Below are 21,232 nucleotides of genomic sequence, written 5' to 3'. Positions count from 1 at the left end.
CTTTTTATTAACACAAAGACATCTCTTAGGGGAGTGTTGCATCGTACAGCAAATACAAAGTCTAACAATATTAATAATTAGAATAGTCATGGTTCAAGATGGACGTTCAGGTTGTAAACTCCGGGGGAGGAGGGGGAGGAGGAGGAGGAGGAGGAGGGGGTGGGAGGAGAGGAGGAGGAGGAGGAGGAGGGGGGGGGGGGGAGGAGAGGGAGGAGGGGGAGGAGGAGGGGGAGGGGGAGGAGGAGGGGCAGGAGGAGGAGGAGGGGCAGGAGGAGGAGGGGGAGAGGAGGGGTCAGACGTCCGATAGACTTCCCTCCAAGCCTCCGTTCGGGCAAAGTGTGTAAAAACTGCAGGAATGAAAGGAGAAATTCAGGTTAGGTTATGTGAGGTTAGTAGATACCAACCTGTTAGCCAAGTTAGATCAGGTCAGGTTAGTTTAAGTTAGGTTAGGTTAGGTTAGTGGTACCGACCTGTCGGGCTCGGTTACGTTAGGATAGGTTAGGTTAGTGGGTGCCGACCTGTTAGGTTAGTTGAGGTTAGGTTAGGTTGTTGAGGTTAAATTAGTGTACCGACCTGTCGGGTTAGATTAGGGTATGTTAGTTGAGGTTAAGTTAGTGGTACTAACCTGTCGGGTTAAGTTAGGGTAGGATAGCTGAGGTTAGGTTAGGTTAGTCGAGGTTAGGTTAGAGTAGGTTAGGTTAGTTGAGCTTAAGTTAGTGGTACCGACCGGTTAGGTTAGGTTAATTGAGATTAGTTTAGGTTAGGTTAGAGTAGGGTAGGTAAGTTGAGGTTAAGTTAGTGGTACCGACCTGTCTGGGTAGGTTAGGTTAATTGAGATTAGGTTAGGTTAGAGTAGGGTAGGTTAGTTGAGGTTAAGTTAGTGTACCGACCTGTCTGGTTAGGTTAGTTGAGGTTAGGTTAGGGTAGGTTATTTGAGGTTAAGTTAGTGTACCGACCTGTCTGGGTAGGTTAGGTTAGAGTAGGTTAGGTTAGTTGAGGTTAAGGTAGGGTAGGTTAGTTGAGGTTAAGTTAGTGGTACCGACCTGTCTGGGTAGGTTAGGTTAGAGTAGGTTAGGTTAGTTGAGGTTAAGGTAGGTTAGGTTAGTTGAGGTTAGCTTAGGGTAGGTTAGTTGAGGTTAGAGTAGAGTAGGTTAGTTGAGGTTAAGTTAGTGGTACCGACCTGTCTGGGTAGGCTAGGTTAGGTTAGAGTTGGTTAGGTTAGAGTAGAGTAGGGTAGGTTAGGTTAGTTGCGGTTAGGTTAGAGTAGGTTAGGTTAGTTGAGGTTAAGGTAGGGTAGGTTAGTTGAGGTTAGAGTAGAGTAGGGTAGGTTAGTTGAGGTTAAGTTAGTGGTACCGACCTGTCTGGGTAGGTTAGGTTAGTTGAGGTTAAGTTAGTGGTACCGACCTGTCTGGGTAGGTTAGTTGAGGTTAGGTTAGAGTAGGGTAGGTTAGTTGAAGTTAAGGTAGGGTAGGTTAGTTGAGGTTAGGTTAGAGTAGGGTAGGTTAGTTGAGGTTAGGTTAGTGGTACCGACCTGTCTGGGTAGGTTAGTTGAGGTTAGGTTAGAGTAGGGTAGGTTAGTTGAAGTTAAGGTAGGGTAGGTTAGTTGAGGTTAGGTTAGAGTAGGGTAGGTTAGTTGAGGTTAGGTTAGTGGTACCGACCTGTCTGGCCCGCTGGCGCTGCGGTCTCTCTGCCGGCGGTTCTTGAACCAGTTGCTGACCTGCGTGACGGTCAGCCCCGTGGCCGTGGCCAGCTCCCGCTTCTCGTGGGTCGAGGGGTACGCCTTGTAGTGGTACCACTCCCGCAGCACGTGGCGCGACTTCTCCTACGAGCAAGGCACCGAGGGGAACCCAGCACAGTGTCAGATAACCACCGCCGGGGAGTGGAACCTTCGCCCCCACAGACAAGGTGTACAATCTAATCCGGCCTAAAAAAAAAAAAAGTTTGGTTCCTGTTGGTTGTCAGTTGAGGTCATGGGTAGGTAGGGAATTTATTTTATTTTTTATTTTATTTTTTCCATCGGCAGCGAATGATAGGTAGGTTGTTTTCATTTAAAAACGAGAAAATTCGCTCATCCTTGTACAGAATGAAGAGGTGCTGTACCAAATCGTAATTATAGTTTGCATAAAAAAAAATATATATCCTTTTTTTTTATAAAGCTCATTAAATAATTTGGGTCGGTCGGAAACCGGAACCAAACCAAAAAAATTGTTTAGGCCTCTGTGTTACAACATTAACACAAAGGAACCACAGACGTAAGTCAACATGTGACCCAGCCTCTCTTTACGGGGCCTCGGGCCCCCTCTCAGCCCGGGGCCTCCCCCTAGCCTCCAAGGTACTCCCCCTAGCCTCCCCCCCCCCCGTACCTTGAAGCAGTAGCTGGTCTGCTCCCCGTCCCAGATGGTGGCGGGCAGGGGGAACTTCCTCCTGATGCGGTACTTCCCGACGGCGCCGAGCGGGCGCCCGCGCTGCCTCTCGGCCTCGGCGTAGTGCGCCCGCAGCCACAGCTGCTGCAGCGGGGCGTGGCAGCGCGGCGAGAAGGGGCGGGCCTCCAGCAGGCCGTAGAGGTCGGCGTAGCGGCCCTGGTGGAAGGCCACCACGGCGCGCGCCTTCAGCACGCTCTCCAGCGCCGCCGACGACGGCGCCAGGCTGTGCAGGAAGGAGGTGAGGCGGTCCATGCTCCCGGCCTGCAGCAGCACCTCGCACATGCAGGCCACCTGCTCGGACGAGAACACCACGTCCATGGTGGGGGCGACGGGAGGACTGGGAGGACTGGGAGGACTGGGAGGACTGGGCGCCTGGGTCGGACTGCAGGGGTTCGCTCATTACATCGGAGCTTTGTTTTCATCCTGCCCCTTTCCCTTTGTCAGAGCTCACGGTGTTTAACTTGTAACCTGAGAGTGAGGGCTGCGAAAACATCGTGCCTCTCCTACACACGCACACAGACACGCACACACGCACACAGACACGCACACAGACACGCACACACGCACACAGACACGCACACACGCACACCCGTTGTGTTTCCATTCATCCAGAGATGGAGGTAAATGGCCGTGCAACGACAACAACACGCAGCCCATTTGGGTAGATTTCACTAGACAAATAGGCGCCCTCCCCCGGCAGGTGAGGTCCACTCAGGTGAGGTCCACTCAGGTGAGGTCCACTCAGGTGAGGTTCACTCTGGTGAGGTCCACTCAGGTGAGGTCCACTCAGGTGAGGTTCACTCTGGTGAGGTCCACTCAGGTGAGGTCCACTCAGGTGAGGTCCACTCAGGTGAGGTCCACTCTGGTGAGGTCCACTCAGGTGAGGTCCACTCAGGTGAGGTCCACTCAGGTGAGGTCCACTCAGGTGAGGTTCACTCTGGTGAGGTTCACTCTGGTGAGGTCCACTCTGGTGAGGTCCACTCAGGTGAGGTCCACTCAGGTGAGGTCCACTCTGGTGAGGTCCACTCAGGTGAGGTCCACTCAGGTGAGGTCCACTCTGGTGAGGTCCACTCAGGTGAGGTTCACTCAGGTGAGGTCCACTCAGGTGAGGTCCACTCAGGTGAGGTCCACTCAGGTGAGGTTCACTCAGGTGAGGTCCACTCTGGTGAGGTCCACTCAGGTGAGGTCCACTCAGGTGAGGTCCACTCTGGTGAGGTCCACTCAGGTGAGGTCCACTCAGGTGAGGTTCACTCTGGTGAGGTTCACTCTGGTGAGGTCCACTCAGGTGAGGTCCACTCAGGTGAGGTCCACTCTGGTGAGGTCCACTCAGGTGAGGTCCACTCAGGTGAGGTCCACTCTGGTGAGGTCCACTCAGGTGAGGTTCACTCAGGTGAGGTCCACTCAGGTGAGGTCCACTCTGGTGAGGTCCACTCTGGTGAGGTCCACTCTGGTGAGGTCCACTCAGGTGAGGTCCACTCTGGTGAGGTCCACTCTGGTGAGGTCCACTCAGGTGAGGTCCACTCAGGTGAGGTCCACTCTGGTGAGGTCCACTCAGGTGAGGTCCACTCAGGTGAGGTCCACTCTGGTGAGGTCCACTCAGGTGAGGTTCACTCTGGTGAGGTCCACTCTGGTGAGGTCCACTCAGGTGAGGTCCACTCTGGTGAGGTCCACTCAGGTGAGGTCCACTCAGGTGAGGTCCACTCTGGTGAGGTCCACTCAGGTGAGGTCCACTCAGGTGAGGTTCACTCAGGTGAGGTCCACTCTGGTGAGGTCCACTCTGGTGAGGTTCACTCTGGTGAGGTCCACTCTGGTGAGGTCCACTCAGGTGAGGTCCACTCAGGTGAGGTCCACTCTGGTGAGGTCCACTCAGGTGAGGTTCACTCAGGTGAGGTCCACTCAGGTGAGGTCCACTCAGGTGAGGTCCACTCAGGTGAGGTCCACTCAGGTGAGGTTCACTCAGGTGAGGTCCACTCTGGTGAGGTCCACTCAGGTGAGGTCCACTCAGGTGAGGTCCACTCTGGTGAGGTCCACTCAGGTGAGGTCCACTCAGGTGAGGTTCACTCTGGTGAGGTTCACTCTGGTGAGGTCCACTCAGGTGAGGTCCACTCAGGTGAGGTCCACTCAGGTGAGGTCCACTCAGGTGAGGTCCACTCTGGTGAGGTCCACTCTGGTGAGGTTCACTCAGGTGAGGTCCACTCAGGTGAGGTTCACTCAGGTGAGGTCCACTCTGGTGAGGTCCACTCTGGTGAGGTCCACTCAGGTGAGGTCCACTCTGGTGAGGTCCACTCAGGTGAGGTCCACTCTGGTGAGGTCCACTCTGGTGAGGTCCACTCAGGTGAGGTCCACTCTGTCTCCCAGTGCTCCGATGCTAAAGTGTTCATCGAACAAATCCCTTCAAACACTTGACCCTCCTTTTGTCAATGTAGTTTATTACAATAGCATGACAAAGTCATATAAAAAATAGAATGTTTCTGAGTACAAAACGATAAAAACGACAGACAAGTAGAAAACATCAATCCCTTTCAAAGCCATCCAAAAGTCTTTTAAATGCGCATTTTCTTTGGTAATTCCAGAGGCGTACGATCGAAGTGGGTGGAGTACATGCATTACATCGTAGACTAAACACAACAAACATGTGGGCTATGATTGTACAGACGTATTGTAACAGCATATTGAAAACATTAATATGGGCTTTATAAACTCAGCCAACGCCCAACATTGACTAAAGATTTACTCATTCCACCGCTTCTTCCCTTGCCTCCTAATCTCTGTCGGGTAAGATTCAAATTGTGTTCAGGTTTACACATTATTTTTGTCTCAAAGAAAATACATTTTATACTCTGTAGTAGGGGTGGGAAAAATAATCGATTCTTCAATGCATCGCGATTCTCGCTAGAACGATTGTCTCGATGCAGATCAATTAATCGGAATTCATTTTTATTTATCCTGCTGCAACACTCTGTTCCCCAGAGAGGGATAATTTTTGTAATCCAATTAAATTCTTCTAATTCAAGAGCAGCTTTTTCTTCAATGACATAGAAAAGAATATTCCATATTGTGTTATAATGCAAGCTGCATTGATTATTGCATTCAGTCATATTTGTGACAAAAGCCTTCTCTCTTATAAAATAATAAGATAAGTTAATTCATCTGTTGATGTCTTTAATGATCATCACAAATATATAACCCTATATATATTTTTGAAAATCCTGCATGAAAATGTACATAAAATAAATTGTTGCATCGAGGTGCATCGATAATCGCTTCAGAATCGAATCGTTGACCTCATAATCGGAATCGAATCACGAGGTGCCAAGAGATTCCCACCCCTACTCTGTAGCTGTCCACATACATTTGGCCCAAAAGAAAATGGATACCGTTTTCACAATGGTGTAATTTAACACTTAAAAAAAACAAGATATGGGCGACAATATTAATGTCGCTTCCTATTACAAACATTTATAGAACTTCCATTTGACTAAATAACATGCAGTTTTAAAAATGTAAAGTAATGGGTACATGGTTCAAAAAGACTATGTATACACAAATATATAATCAGACAAAGAGACAATAGAACACAATCGCTGTTATTATAGCTAAATGTGCTGCATTGAACATAGCAATGTGTACCTTAATCAAGCCTACCCCCTGTGTTATGGCACTGGACAGCTCACAAATTGGTGTGTTTAATGTTTTCAATGGAGGGAACTGAAGTGTAACAAGTCAACTCGATTCCAGCCGGTGATCCGCTCCAGGTCTTAGGACTTTCCACTCAAACGTCTCTTGGAAGTTTCCTTTAAGCCGGGAGCCGGTGACCACAGCCCACATTTCAGAATCTGTTTTTCATAACACAGCAGTGCAGTGTAAACATCATGCAAATGAAATGTGCAAAACATAAAAGGAGGAGGAGATGGAGGGACTGACCGCACCAGGAGTGTTTTACATTTCATTATTAGAGGTAAATCAGACAACAATGTAGTTTAAACATGAAAACTGGAGAATGTCTAGAGTGTAGGACACCCCGCTAGTTTTGCTGTATCATACAGCAAATACGCTCTTTGTAAAAATGATACACTTGGATCTAAAACATAAGGCACTTTAAGTTAAAGAAAATCACATTACAACAAACAAACAAACAAAAAGTCCAAATCTGTCGAGTCACAGTCGTGTTTAGTGTAACGGCCACGTCTTCAAGATCTGTAGAAAGGCGCTCTAATCTCCCAAGTGTACTCGCTTGGAACACAGCCCCACATCACGTAGTGTGTACTTCAGATGCCTTGCATTGCAGCTCAGCTAATTCTACATCCTAGGTTCTTCTCCAGTCATGTGAGAAGGCTCCGACATTACAGGCTTGTTCTCGGTTGGTACTGGACTCAATATTGCGGCAGGCCCTTGAATCTCTTGTATAGTATTTTTACGAAAACAAACAATCTCATCGTTTCTTTACTGCACTGTTCCTACTGGAATCCTAGTCTCGCTTCTGCAATCGGACTGCTTTGGTTCATTTCTGCATTTCTGCGAACAAGGGAAAAAAATATGAAAACAAAAACGGAGATGTCAAAACAAAACCGAAAGACCTCGCCTGAGGACTCTGACCCGAGGATGTTAAAACGTTCAATGTCAGACCTTTCCTCTGGTTCCTCAGAGAAATGCTGTAGGAGTCCAATCCATAGCCGGATGTGTCCTGACTGAGTCTGAAAGGTTTGGTAACCATGGCGCCCAGGGATGAGTCTACAAGGTAGCTTGATGATCTCACAGTCGCTCTGTGAAAGGACGACCATTCAAAGCCAACATGCGGACGTCTGGCTGAGGACACGTTACCTTCTGGTCCTCGAAGCGTAAAGGATCATGTGCACGTAGTTGTTCTATAGTGTAGCGTTCATCACCACATCTTCAGTCGGTCTGCCAAAAGCCCAACACTCGGGAATAATAAAGTAGATACACTGTTCATAATAACTGCACTTTAAATCATCTGAAAGGTGACCAAACACAGGTCACCAGAGATCCAGAAGGCAGCTGATTGGTTACTCTGTGTGGCGACCAGAGACTCTGATTGGAGGCGCTGCGGTTCGAGCTTCCCTTTGCTGAGGCCGAAGCTCTCTGATCCTGTGACTGGCGACCACTCCACCACCAGGAGTATGTCGCTTTTAGGCAACGGATAAAAGGCACGTCAGGGTTTATAGTGTGAGAAGGGGAGGGTGTCGGGCCAAAGGGGAGCGGACAGAGGCACGCCCATAGGGCAGACAGACAGTCTCTGCAGGACAACATTCTGGGTCAGGCAAGACGGTGCTCAGTCGAAAAAAGTCAACATCACTTTAAACCCCGTCGATCGATATCTAGTCCACTGGTGAGTATCAGGTCTGAGACGACCTCACGGCTGGCATCGAACCCACGCAGCCTTGGTTCATCGTCTCCGCGAGGGAGGGACGTCTGCGTCCGTCGGGATTATTAACGCAACGTAATCTCCGGGCGCGGTCATAGCGGTCACCGCGCGGCGCCTTCGGTTTCTCACGAACGTGGGAGTGCTGGTGGGGGGGGGGCGGGGCCTACAGCCCCAGCCCGTCCTCGTCCTCGCCCCCCACGGGGACGGACTGCAGCTGGGTCAGGACCTTAGCGTCCTCGTCCATGTCCTCCGAGGGGCCGAGCGGGGACCCCCTCCCCCCGTCCCGGTCCGGGGACGTGCCCCCCAGCAGCAGGGACTCCCCCCCGGGCAGGCCCAGCAGGGCGGGGTCCTCCCCCAGCTCCCCCTTTCCCCCCCGGACGTCGAACAGCGCCAGGCCCGCCGGGCCGGGCGGCGACACCGGGCTCCACGCGGACTGGGAGAGCTGGGAGAGCTGGGAGAGCTGGGGGCCGGGGGGGGCCCCGCTGCACATGGGGCTGAGGGAGAGCAGGCTCTCGGGGGTGAGGAGGTGGGACGGGGGGGGGAGGGCGGGGGGCTCCAGGCCCGGCTGGGGGGACGCGGCGTAGCCGTCCGGACCGCCGTACAGCGGGGAGGAGTTGATGAAGCTGAGGGGGGAGGAGACGAGGGCGCCGGGGGGGGACACGCCCGCGGGGGTCGGCGGGGGGCCGAGGAGCAGGCTGGCCGGGAGGGGGGGGCCCTCGGGGGGGCCCTTCAGGGGCAGGCTGGTGAGCTGGATGCCGGCGGGGATGGTGAGGATGAGCTTCCCCTGCTGGACGCTGAGGTACGGGCCCCCTCCCAGCAGGAGGTTACCTGGGGGCGGGGGGGGAACTGGGTCAGTCATCCTTCACATACACTGCAGAGGAAACATCAACGTCGCCTCCTCCCACAACCTTTACACAGCTTCCCTTTTGACTCAATAACAGGACACCAGGGCCGTGTCCCGATACGCTTAACGTAGTACACTCTCCGTACTCACTAAGTGCGCTCATTAACAATAAACATCCCGCTTTGAACGGTGAACTCTTTACGCCTAGCAGCTATAAAAACTACAAAATGACTATTAACGCAGGCTGTGTGGAAAATGCGCCGACTTTGGCTCCGCCCTCTTCCGCTACGTAGCTAAGATGGCTGCCGTTGAGTACGAAAAGTGTACATCGCCACACACTTCGCGATTTGACCGTTTCGAGTACACCATCCGGGTCCTTTCAGTACACTTGTTTTCGCCCGATCTGAATCGGAACGCCCTAAATACTCAAACGTAGGCTAGTAAGTATTGATAGTATTGATAGTATGGATAGTATGGATAGTATGGATAGTATGGACCCTGGAACACGCAGCTGGTTCAAAAAGACACTAATGTATTCAGGAAGAGGGACAAGAAAACCACAACCGCTAAAAGGGCTGCGCTGAACAGAGTTACGTGTGTGTGTACCGTGCCCCCCCCCCCCCCCCCCCCGCCCTGAGGGCCCTTACCTCCGGGTGACGACGGCAGCTGGATCACCCCCGAGTTGAGCAGCTGCACGCCGGGGGCCCCCAGACTCTGGAGGGGCCCCACTGGGTTCAGCCTGAAGGGGGCCTGCGCGGCACCCCCGCCCCCCCCCGGGGTAGAGGTGAGGATCTGCAGGGGGAGCCCCCCCCCGGCCGAGAGCGAGGGCGAGGGCGTGGCGGGGGCCGGGGTGAAGAAGGACGAGGAGGAGGAGGAGCTGGGGGCCGGGACGGGGTCTTTGGTCTGGGGCCCCTGGGAGGAGGACACGAGGGGGCCCCCCTGGTTCTGGGGGGGCCCCCCCAGCGAGAGGGACAGGCCCTGGGGGAAGGCCCCGCTGGGGAGCTGGGTGACGGAGACGATGGTGGTGGCCCCGTCACCCAGGGCCACGCTCTGGTGGGGGGGGGGCTGCCCCGGAGGGGGGGCGTGGAAGTGGGGGAGGGGGGAGGAGAAGGAGGAGACGGGGACCAGCTGGGGGCACTGGGAGCCCAGCTGGGAGCACTGGGAGCCCCCCGTCAGCCCGGCCGCGCGCTGGACGAACTGGGACACGGGGACGCCCTGGATGGACGGGACCACCTGGGGGAGGGAGTAGACCTGGGGGGGCCCCCCGGAGGAGGAGGGGGCCACCTGGGGGAGGGAGTAGACCTGGGGGGGCCCCCCGGAGGAGGAGGAGGGGGGCGGGGCCAGCTGGGGGCCCGAGCTGCTCAGCACCACGTACTCCCCCTGCTGGCCGGGGATGGACAGCACCGCGCCGGAGAGCAGCACGCCCGGGGGGGCCATGGAGGACGGGAGGGGGGGGGCGCTCTGTGCGAACACCAGCGAGGGGAGGGCCCCCGGGGGGGGGGCCACGGCCGACGGGGACGGAGATAAGGACGAGGAGGAGGAGGAGGAGGAGAGGGTCCGCCCGGCGCCCTCTGACCCCATCCCCGGGGGGGCGGTGATGAAGTCCAGGGGCCCCCCCCCGGGGCCCTTGGCCTCCGGCCCGTGCTGAGCGGCGGGGCCCCCGGGGGGGGCGGCCTCGGCGCTCAGCACCAGCTGGGTCAGCCCGTTGAGTCTGGCCCCCGCCCCGTCGGGCCCCGGCAGAGAGGGGCCCTGCAGGGCGGGGCCGGGCTTGGCGACGACCTGGGCCCCGTTGAGGAGGAGGGGGGGGTGCCCCCCCACCGGGCTCAGGGTCACCGTGCCGCACTCCCCCAGGGTCAGCCCGTTCAGGATGAGCCCCGCCCCGTTGAGCAGCAGCGGCTGGGCGGCGCTGAGGAAGCCGTTGGTCCCGTTGAGGATGAGCTGGCCCCCCCCGGAGCCCGGGACCGCCGAGAAGGAGAGGATGGGGGGGCTGGCCCCCACCGGGTCCCGGGGCGGCTCGTCGTCCATGTGGACCTCGTCCTCGGAGCTCTGGTTCCCGTCGGAGTCGCTGGAACACGAGAGGACAGGGTGGGTGGGGGAGGGGGGAGGGGGAAGTGTGTGTTTGTTTGTGAGTGTTTAGTGTGTGTTTGTCACGGGAAGGTGTGTGTAGTGTGTGTGAGTGAGGTGAAAGTGTGTGTTTGTGTTTGTGCCGAAAGGTGTGTGTAGTGTGTGTTTGTGTGGGAAGGTGTGTGTAGTGTGTGTTTGTGTGGGAAGGTGTGTGTAGTGTGTGTTTGTACGGGGAAGGTGTGTGTAGTGTGTGTTTGTGCGGGAAGGTGTGTGTTTGTGCGGGAAGGTGTGTGTAGTGTGTGTTTGTACGGGGAAGGTGTGTGTAGTGTGTGTTTGTGCGGGAAGGTGTGTGTAGTGTGTGTTTGTACGGGGAAGGTGTGTGTAGTGTGTGTTTGTGCGGGAAGGTGTGTGTTTGTGTGGGAAGGTGTGTGTAGTGTGTGTTTGTACGGGGAAGGTGTGTGTGAAGTGTGTGTTTGAAGGTCAATCTAAAAACATGACAGTACCCTCCAAAGTATGGCATGTCACTAGTCACATTTATATTACAGTGTGTATATGTACATGATTTACATGTATTTTATTTGTCTCGCATTGTATAGATAATTTGGCAGATACTTCTTAGATGGCTATCTTACAGCCTCATTAAAAAGCAATAATATCCCATTTGATTTTATAAATACTTAATAACCCTATGAAACCAAGCATTAATTTATGCAAAAAATAAACCCGTTTTACCCCATAGTCGACATAACTAATCACGCAGTGCTCATGTGTTGACGGCTTACTGTCAATGTGTGCAACGATTTCCCTGCATGACCAAAGCAGCCCACAGAAACTGATAGTAGCGCTGCGGTTTAGAGGCTAAATCAGGTCTGTTGTATCTCTCAGCGCATTATTATGCACGGCAGTAAATGTTATTTTTTGTGCAATTATCTTCTACAAAGAACTAGATACTGGAGATAGCCTCATGTATGTCTGCCCTGTCCCCGGGGAGGGAGCAGGCTCAGTGGACCGGTGCTGGGTTTCAGGAAACTTGAGACTCCGCGGGGTGCCTGGATCTCACATTTCATAACAAAGCAACATGCTCTGGGGGCCCGCATCAGTCTGCTGTCTGTCTGGGGACCGGTGGCCTGTCAGAGCAGGGTCCGCCGTGTGGACATCAGGGTTTGACTTGTTTTATTGCCGATTTCTTCTCGGTCAAGAAACTGAGTCTTCTAGTCTCTAGTAGGACTCGGTATCGCTCCCAAACATTAGCAACACTACAACTACGGTGCTGGAGGCGTTAATATACAATGCAATGTTGTTTGGGGCTGAATGCGGACATTTAGTAAACCATGGTTGCGTTCGTGAATCGCGGTGTACCTCAACCTCTTAGACGGGCTTACCTCTTGCTGTGGGTCCCGGAAGGGGTCCCGGAGGGGGTCCGGTCCCGCTGCCGCCGGTTCTTGAACCAGTTGCTGACTTGTGTGAGCGACAGCCCGGTGACTTTGGCCAGGTTCTTCTTTTCGTCCGGGGTCGGGTACCTGTTGCTCTTGTAGCACTCCTTCAGCGCATTGCGGGACTTCTCCTTGAAGCAGTAGACGGTCTCCTCCCCGTCCCAGATGGTCTTGGGGAGGGGGAACTTCTTCCTCAGACGGTACTTGTCCACAGCTCCGAGGCTGCGACCCCGCGACCTCTCCGCCTCCTTGTAGCGCGCCCGGAGGTAGAGGTCCTGCAGGAACCCATGGTTCCCCGGGTGGAAGTCGTAGCTGTCGAGGATCGCGTACAGCTCCTTGAAGTCCTCCCGGTGGAAAGCGACCAGCGCCCGGGCCTTCAACAGGGTCTCGTTGCCACGTAGCAGCTCGGCGGACGGGGGTATGGTGCAGAGGAACCTGTGCAGGCGCTCCGCGTTGCCCGCCTGCAGCAGCGCTTCGCACAGACACGCCACCTGGTCCGGGGAGAAGCTCAGCGCCGACTTCTGGAAAGTTTGGAGTAATCGTTCGGAAACTTCGTCCGGATCGCTGTCCTCTTTTTGCTCCGAGTTGGTCTCCACTCCAGCGGGCTCCTCTGGGCTATCCTCGGATTGTTTTGCAGACTCCGAAGACAAGGAAGCCATTTTTCGCTGTAACTTTTTCTAGTTCCTCCTCCTCCTCCCTCTCTTCATCCTCACGTCGCAGTAGATGATGGATGTTGGGAGGGTTGGCCCCGCCCACAACCCGTCACCGTGTTGATCTGGAGCTGGAAGCGATCATTTATTTAGATACACCCACCCTAATATACTATCTATCCAGATAGATATAGATATCGTTTGGGAATGGATACATACAGTGAAGTAAAAGGTACATAACTAAATAAGAAGTAAAAGGTAAGTCAGTAAATAAGAAGCAAAAGGTAAGTAATGTGGTGTAGTACTTGAGTAAAAGTGCTTTCCAACCTTTACAAGCTCAGAAAAGGGAAAGGAGAAAACGGGTACATTGTGACAAGAAGGCCAAACGTATATATTTTGGTCATTTATTGGAAATTGCCTGAGAAACCGCCAAAGACCGATTGTATAAAACATTCCTATTCTTATGGACTATAATTTCAGAGGATATAGAGAGTGCACTAACACTCTTAAGAACCCCCCATTCATATTTACTCACATGCAATTATTAGACTTATTTTTATGGGCAATTTTTGATGGTGGTTCAATAATGGACTCGTAGGTAATCTGCGTAGCATGCATGTAGGTTGGATGTTAAGTAGGTGCAAGCTACATCAATATATATTTTTATGATATATAATTTTTTTTTACATTATATATATATATATATATATATCTTTAAGAATATATTTACTCCTAAAAAATAACATTGGCAACTCAGCCTGCAGCGACATCAAGCGGTCGTTCCTCATATCGTTGCTAGCCGATGCGTGCTGTTGGCCCGCATCCCTATTTGTTAACGGTCCTGTCTGTCAAGCTCAAAGTGGGTGTGGCCGGGTGGTGTCTTTGTAATGACGCGTTTTCATTGGTCGTTTGTGTGACTTGTTCCCATTCTCGCCTAGTCACGTGATGAGAGGGAGGAACCTTCCAGACCTTTTGCGACATCACAGCGCTTGAGTAATACGCCCGGTTGCTTGTTGTATTCCTCCTCGTTTCTATACCAACACCCAAGGAGATATCTGTAAGTAACTATTGTAGGCATGCTAACTAGCTGGTGTTGCTAACCTCCTGTATATAACGTTACTCTGGTTACAGCATGCTAACTAGCTAGTGTCGCTAACCCAGTGTATCTACGTTACTCTGGTAACATCATGCTAACTAGCTGTTGTTGCTAACCCCCTGTGTGTGTGTCCCCATTCAGTCGTTCCTGCGCAGTCATGGACGGGGGACTGACAGTCGTCACCAACCCCATCGTGGCGGTGCGGTTGACCAGCACCCTGAGCTCCTTCGAAGTGAACAAGAAGTACAGCAGAGGCCTCTGCATCGCCGACTTCAAGGTGCGGTACACGTTCACCAGGGGGTCTGGGTGGGGATGTATCAGAATCAGAAAGGAGTATATTGCCAAGTAGTTTATCCACATACAAGGAATACGTTTTGGTAACTAAGGTACGTGCCCTACAATGAACAACAAACATTCAACAATAAATAGACGGCATGATAACGAGACAGACAAAACCATAAGTAACAACAAAGTGAAAGATATGTGGTCACACGTCTCCTGTCGCACTGTGAGCTGGTCTAATCCCCTTCACCGCTCTGCCCGTGCGTTCAGGGTAAACTGGAGATGGTGGTGGGTACGCCCGTGTCCTGCATGGACCTGGAGCTGTACAGCACCAGCGACCAGTTCCTGGTGAAGATGGACGACAACGACGCGCTGCTGGGCTCCTACCCCGTGGACGACGACTGCCGCATACACGTAGGTAGACGTTGGTGATGCAGGGACCCGTGCAGACTAGAGGTTAGGATGGGGTGGAGGCGATGCTGCCCAATATCTGGTCTGAATAGGGAAACTGCTTTGCCTCCACTGGATGTAAAGATCTCCCCGGTCAAGTCGAGATCCAACCATACTTAAAGCCTGATTCACTTTTTTTATAAGGCTGCCCACAGGATTTGTCCCCACCTCAATGGAAGTTCAACCACATCATCATACCTGGCATTATACTGGGTTAAGCCAGGAACCATAAAGCAGCTGGGATGAGAAAATCAAAATAGCTTTGATCTATAGTATCCTGGCTTTAATACGTGGACTGGTTTTGACCTCATCATGGTTACGGTGTATTTCCCATCGAGCTGCCGGTGTAAACGTGTATCGCTGTGATCTCCAAGGTGGTGGACCGCAGTGGGGCGAAGGAAGGGGAGTTCAGTGACCTGTCCAAGGTGGAGAAGTTCACCATCTCAGACGATGCTTATGCAAAGAAATCAGGTACATTGTGTGTGTATGTTGAATGTATGTACCAACGTGTAGTAATTGACCCTCATGACGCCACCATAAATGTGTTTTTTTATTATAACGCATACAAACTCTAGTTAGATATTTAAAATATACACGTGTCAACCGGTATTTACACAGTAATTTAGGATAATTGAGGCTGCTCAATTTAATCTGGTTAAAGAAATAAATAAATACAATTATTTTGAAAGAAGAGGAATTCCAACAAATCCCAAAATGTGTTTTTAAGTCACGCTCTAGGCACGATGTACTAGATAATGTCAAGAGAATACGTACATGTACTAAATAATGTCAGGAGAATACGTACATGTACTAAATAATGTCAGGGGAATACGTACATGTGAATACGTATGTACTACATAATGTCAGGAGAATACGTACATGTGAATTCGTATGTACTACATAATGTCAGGAGAATGCGTACATGTGAATACGTATGTAATACATAATGTCAGGAGAATACGTACATGTGAATACGTATGTACTACATAATGTCAGGAGAATACGTACATGTGAATACGTATGTACTACATAATGTCAGGAGAATACGTACATGTGTTCCAACCAACGCTCCGTCCCTCAGACTCGGTGAGGTCCTTCATGAAGAAGCAGCGGGTGGGTCGCTTCAACGAGGAGGAGATGGCCGCCAAGGAGAGCGAGCAGGCCGCCCGCGATGCCAAGGAGGAGGCGGCGGCGAGCGCCATCCCCGTGGGGAGCCGTTGCCAGGTGCAGGTCCCCGGGCAGCCCACCAAGATAGGGGCTGTCATGTATGTCGGTAAGTGGTCGGTCGTCACACAGCTCTGGGCTCGGAGGTTACGGAGGATTGGGGGATGTGGGGTGGAAGACCTTCTGCATTTACATTTACATTCAGGGCCGTTAGCAGACGCTTTTATCCAAAGCGTCTTACAATAAGTACATTTGTCAGAAGAAAGAGAACTGACAATATATCTCTGTCGGTACAGTGAGAACCAGTTCATAGAACCAAGTGGCAAGCACTAACTATCACTAGGTTAACCCATTCCCCGTAGACAACAGAGACAGCTAGGATAAGACGCTACACGATGCTAGGTACTATTGTTAAGTGAAAGGAGCTTAACCATACAGGTTAAGGCAGGACGTAATAATAAATAATAATAATACATTTAATTTAGAGGCGCCTTTCAAGACACCCAAGGTCACCTTACAGAGCATATAGTCATCATTCAAAACTATGTAAAACAGACTAGGAATAAAAGGAAAACAGAGGTTAAACATGAAGAATAATAATAATTAATAACACTCAAAGACGCCTAAAGTGAAGGGGGGACCTCACTAACGGGGTTAGTGAGGCACTTAATGTACACCATACAATAAGTGTGTACATTAAGTGCCAGGACGTACAACATCCAGTAAGTGCGTCCATTAAGTTCCATGTCTTGCCTTTCTCTGAACGCCGTTCCCCCGGTGTCTGCAGGTACCGCAGACTTCAAGCCCGGCCACTGGGTGGGGGTGAAGTACGACGAACCCCTCGGAAAACACGACGGAAGGTACGGACGCTGTAGGGGGGCGCTCTGCCCGTTGACGATGAACCGTGTTGATGTCCGTGGTGTCGCGGTCTAACCACCGCTCTCTGTCTCCCTCTGCAGTGTCGGAGGGAAGCGCTACTTTGAGTGCGAGAACAAGTACGGTGCGTTCGTGAAGCCCACCAACATCACGGTGGGGGACTTCCCCGAGGAGGACTTCGGGCTGGATGAGATCTAAGCCGCCGTGTCCCCCCCCCCCCCCCCCCCCCCCCGGGTTGTTCTGCCTTAAAGCCCCATGTTGATGTTCTACTGTTGCCTGTTCAGCCCAGAGGGGCCCACTAATATCAGACCGTACCATGCGTCTTTATCTCCTACTCACCCCCACGAATCAAAACGTTGGCGTGCTAGTGCCCGGAGCCCCGGTACACCGGCGTCTCCCGGTACACCGGCGTCTCCCGGTAACGAAGCCTTCATCTTTATCGTAGTAACGAGGTTGCAGTCCACTCTAGGTGATTTGGTGAAGTCACATTTTGACAGTTGGCAGGCGTTTATTAGCTGCATGAGTGACACTAGCAGACGGCGCTTTAAGGGGCGTCTTTAGTTCAATGCACTTTCTCCACTCCAGGAGTGACGAGTCTAAGAATGTTTGAATTGCGATACACATTTCATGTTTCATTTGATTGATTCCTTTTTCAATCATCTTTAGTTCCTGTTATAAATAATTGGCAGACTCTAAAGATGGTTGCATATGATTTTTGTATATAGCGTGTTCATGGTTTTTATAATAAAAAAAAAAGAAAAGATCATGAAGACTGACTTGACCATACTGTAGATGTGTTTGATGAGGAGCCACCAAACCAGGGCACGAACAACTGTTGAATACAAAGGTTTACATTGTCACAGCCGGAGCCCGAAAGTGATGGATGTGAATAACACCATTTGAATAAAAGTCCTTGTGAGAAATCCTCAAGCCTGTATTAGTTTATTTTATGCTCCCAAATATAAGCATGTTTATATATGTTAATTTTTATTTTTATTTTCCTTTTAACCTTCATCAATAATTGATCCACCCATAGGGTTTGGGAATTGTAAAGTTAACCTGCCTGTAAAGTGAACCATTTCGCATTAAAGGTTGGGTATGGAATTCGCTTTTTTGGCCATTTTTGCAAAATTACTTGAAATCCTTATCATAACCCGCTTACAGCCACTGAGTTAGAAGTACTGACATGAAAATTAAACTTGTCAATCATCTGTGGAACGGGCAGGGCTCGAAAAACTCCAGCCAATCATTTGCATTGCCACCGAGTTGCATTGGACAGTAAGTACGTCAATCAAACGGTCGGACTGCACTCCCCCTCGCGCGCAGTACTCGTGACCCAGAGCAAGCTCCTGTTTGTTGTTATCCTGCGGTAGCTACTGGAACTAGTTAATCCACATTTGGACAATTTCCATGGCAGACAAGACGCCACCATCCCCACCACCACCACCAGCAAAGAGAAGGAAAACTCTTTTTCAGAGAGTAATTGATAATAAAAACGCTGAAAGAGAAAAACTGAAATCAAGAATAATCCTAGGCGCTGCTTTCGAACGTTGGCGGCAACTGAAGGACGAGAAGGGTCTAAAAACCGATGCTTGTGTGGCGGTTGACCTAGTTTCAAAGTTTATACCGTTTATACTCGGTAATACCGGTGTTGAGACGAGTCGAGTGTATTACTCGGTGTAAAATGTCCACACCGCGGCAACCCTAGTGAAAACCAGGACTTCCAATACAATTATATGAAACAAACATACATTTTCTAAAAATAGTAATGATTTATGTGACCGTTTAATGTAAAATAACCTTTTTTCAGCACTAGGTCATATGAGCATTAAATAAATGCTGCGTCTCAAAATGCCTTGGACAGCAGCGAGGATGACTCGCTTTGCCACGGGCCGAAACAGTTCGGAGCGACCACAGCCAGAGCGAACACAGCGGGGCAGAGGAGTGTCAGGAATAGTCTTTGGTGTACACATCAGTGGCAATGCAGTGTTTTATTCTATGCCTTTTTATTTTCGTATATTATTTCAATGAATACAATTTATTTATTCTTAAAAACAAGATCTGGTCTTCAAATCTTTTTTCCAAATATAGGTCGTCTTACGTCTGGGGTTTGTGTTTATATTCGGACCAATACGGTACAGCGGGCGCTCACATGACGTTAAGCATTTCCTGGTGCATAATGTGACGCTTCAGAACCTAAAATCCCGTTTCTCCCCGTTGACACGACAACACATAACCGGCGTTTTCAGAAATCTCCACTTTGGCCGGAGTTTTTAGAAATGATCGTTTTCTGTGATAAGACAGGGCCTCGGACAGGGGGTGTTGCAGCACCCCCAGCACCCCTACTTCCCGCGGTACTGGGTGCAACTTACAGCTGAATGTAGTGCCATGTTGTTAAACGAAAACCTACGCTAGCCAGGCTCGCTCTCGCGCATCTCTGTTCGCGCTCGTGCATGATTGCGCGTCCAGGTACTTGGAATGGGTGGAGTCAGGCCCAATCCCGTTTCTTTGCTCACTGTCTCAACCCTAACCCTCATTGCTCATGCTCATTGCTACCCCTCATTGCTACCCTAACCGATCCCCTACCAAATGGGACAACCCTACCCTGTGACGTCATCATGGCCTCCCCGTGCCCCCTAGCAGATAACCAGACCCCTGGTAATGTTACAAGAGACAGACTGGCTGCCATTGTCTTGGGCAACGAGCAAGACCCATTGTAAAGATGTTTAACCTGAAATGGTATTTATATTTTGTAATTGGCCCGGCCTGGCGAGACTGGCCACACTCACACTGGCAGATTTGAGCACGGTTAGGTGCTAAAACAGCCACGGCCACGGCCAGAAGGCCTAGTGTGAATGCACCCTTAGATAATAATCGGTTAAGAACAAGAACACTTTAGAAGAAACACTTTATTTAAATAAGAAACACTGAACCACACATCTAAAAATACACACAAACGCACACCTAAAAATACACACACACACACCCTCTCTCATCTTTTGAGAGAATGGTGGAGAATCACATCTTCTCCACCATTCCGCCAACTTTGCCTCGCTCTCCTCATGCCTCGCCTGCTCCCTGGCACTCTCCTCTTGGAAGGGGTGTCTGGGGTGGTGGAAGAGGTGCCTGGGGTGGAGGAGCATGAGGGAGAGGTGGGGGGGCTGGTGGCAGTGGACTCAACGAAGTCCTGAAAGAAAACGAATAAGAAGGAATTAGGAATTATATGCCAGAACTGGGTGATATGGCCATATGTTACGTACAATATGTAATAGCTATGTACACAATATAGTACTGCCAAAAAATACATTGATTAACCATGTAATATTACTAATATAATATATTAGTATAATAATACTTATAGAATATTACTAATATAATATATATATTAGTATATATAATATTACTTATAGAATATTAATAATTAATAACTAATAATGTTACTAATATTACTTTCTATATTAGCTAAGAGTTTATTGTTTACTGTTTACTGTTTTTTGTTTACTTTTTATAGTTAGTTAAGAGTTTATTGTTTATCTTATCTTATATTATAATTATTGTTTACTGTTTACTTTTTATTTTACTTTTTATTGTTATCTTAGAGTGTATTGTTTATCTTATATTGTATATAATTTAATATTGTGTTGTGTTTCTTTCTGTAAGCTACTGGACAATCAATTTCCATGAGGGAGTCATCCCAAAAGGATCAATAAAGCCTAATCTAATCTAATATAATATAATATATTAGTATAGTAAAGTTTATTTTTAACCTGGAGTCACTAGAACATGGAAGATCTGGATATCATACGACATGATATCCAGCCCGGTCGTATCCAGCCCGGTCGTATGCATCCCGGTCTGCAGCCCGGTCTGCAGCCCGGCCGAGAACCAGGGTCGGGCGGCCTGCGAAAGTCGGCCGAGGACTTCCGAGAGACCGCGGCCGGGCTTCGAAGCCTGCGGCCGGGCTGCAGAGTATAATTAATAAAATAATTACTAGTTAATTACAGAGAAAATACTTACATTTGTGTTTTTCCAATCCTGTCGCATCTTTTCGTCCTCCATCTTGTCTAGGATATTTCTTGATTTTCCGTTTTCTCGCAAGGTATTGTGGGAGCAAGTCAGAACTGAAGCGCTTTGAGGGTGCCCATCGAAAATCTCAATTTTGAGGGGATGTTAGCCCTCCCCCTTACCCCTTAAAGCTACATTAAAGAGGTATTGGGACATTGCTCCACGGTGCGTGCACGCGCAACAGCGAGGGCTCGGGCTGAGATTTTCTTTGGAGCAAAGGAATGAGATTCACCCTCAGAGTCAGCGTTGAAGGAGAGGGGGTAGGACCATTTGAGTTGTGTATTTTCAAAATCTGCTGGCGTTTCGCAAATCCCATACCCAACCTTTAAATGAATACTTATAACCCGTTAAACTAAACATAATTTCCGCGCTTCATTATATATTGAGTTAAAAGCACATTTGTATGTGTATGGACGTTCTGATAATTATAACATAATTAAAGTAAGTTATAATTGAAGGGTTGATGAAGTTATTTTTTAATGTAAAACCTCAAGGCATGTTT

At 50.2% G+C, this 21,232-nt stretch overlaps 3 protein-coding genes across 4 annotated transcripts; 1 reads left to right on the top strand and 2 right to left on the bottom strand.

Annotated features, from left to right (window-relative positions):
• Positions 1 to 228: 228 nt before the first annotated feature.
• Positions 229 to 2,961, bottom strand: six9 (SIX homeobox 9). Its single transcript, XM_060074391.1, has 3 exons — positions 2,364 to 2,961; positions 1,659 to 1,822; positions 229 to 347 (listed from the first exon to the last, which is right to left on the bottom strand). Exons 1-3 carry the CDS (start codon positions 2,739 to 2,741, stop codon positions 293 to 295), a joined length of 597 nt encoding a protein of 198 aa, XP_059930374.1. The 5' UTR covers positions 2,742 to 2,961; the 3' UTR covers positions 229 to 292.
• A 1,870-nt stretch (positions 2,962 to 4,831) lies between these two features.
• six5 (SIX homeobox 5) lies at positions 4,832 to 12,881 on the bottom strand. The gene is made up of 3 exons (XM_060074476.1): positions 12,097 to 12,881; positions 9,298 to 10,715; positions 4,832 to 8,634 (listed from the first exon to the last, which is right to left on the bottom strand). Exons 1-3 carry the CDS (start codon positions 12,804 to 12,806, stop codon positions 7,970 to 7,972), a joined length of 2,793 nt encoding a protein of 930 aa, XP_059930459.1. The 5' UTR covers positions 12,807 to 12,881; the 3' UTR covers positions 4,832 to 7,969.
• A 72-nt stretch (positions 12,882 to 12,953) lies between these two features.
• Positions 12,954 to 17,595, top strand: tbcb (tubulin folding cofactor B). 2 transcript variants are annotated; one of them, XM_060074500.1, is made up of 8 exons: positions 12,954 to 13,029; positions 13,736 to 13,854; positions 14,035 to 14,170; positions 14,446 to 14,589; positions 15,000 to 15,096; positions 15,707 to 15,898; positions 16,577 to 16,649; positions 16,749 to 17,595. In XM_060074500.1, exons 3-8 carry the CDS (start codon positions 14,051 to 14,053, stop codon positions 16,861 to 16,863), a joined length of 741 nt encoding a protein of 246 aa, XP_059930483.1. In that variant the 5' UTR covers positions 12,954 to 13,029; positions 13,736 to 13,854; positions 14,035 to 14,050; the 3' UTR covers positions 16,864 to 17,595. The 2 variants fall into 2 exon arrangements, with proteins under 2 accessions (XP_059930483.1, XP_059930484.1); XM_060074501.1 differs by lacking the exon at positions 12,954 to 13,029 and adding an exon at positions 13,065 to 13,081.
• The last annotated feature ends 3,637 nt before the right edge of the window (positions 17,596 to 21,232 follow it).

The sequence above is a fragment of the Gadus macrocephalus genome, chromosome 16, assembly GCF_031168955.1.
Source record: "Gadus macrocephalus chromosome 16, ASM3116895v1".
Taxonomy (NCBI): domain Eukaryota; kingdom Metazoa; phylum Chordata; class Actinopteri; order Gadiformes; family Gadidae; genus Gadus; species Gadus macrocephalus.
This window is presented reverse-complemented; position numbering and strand designations above follow the sequence as displayed.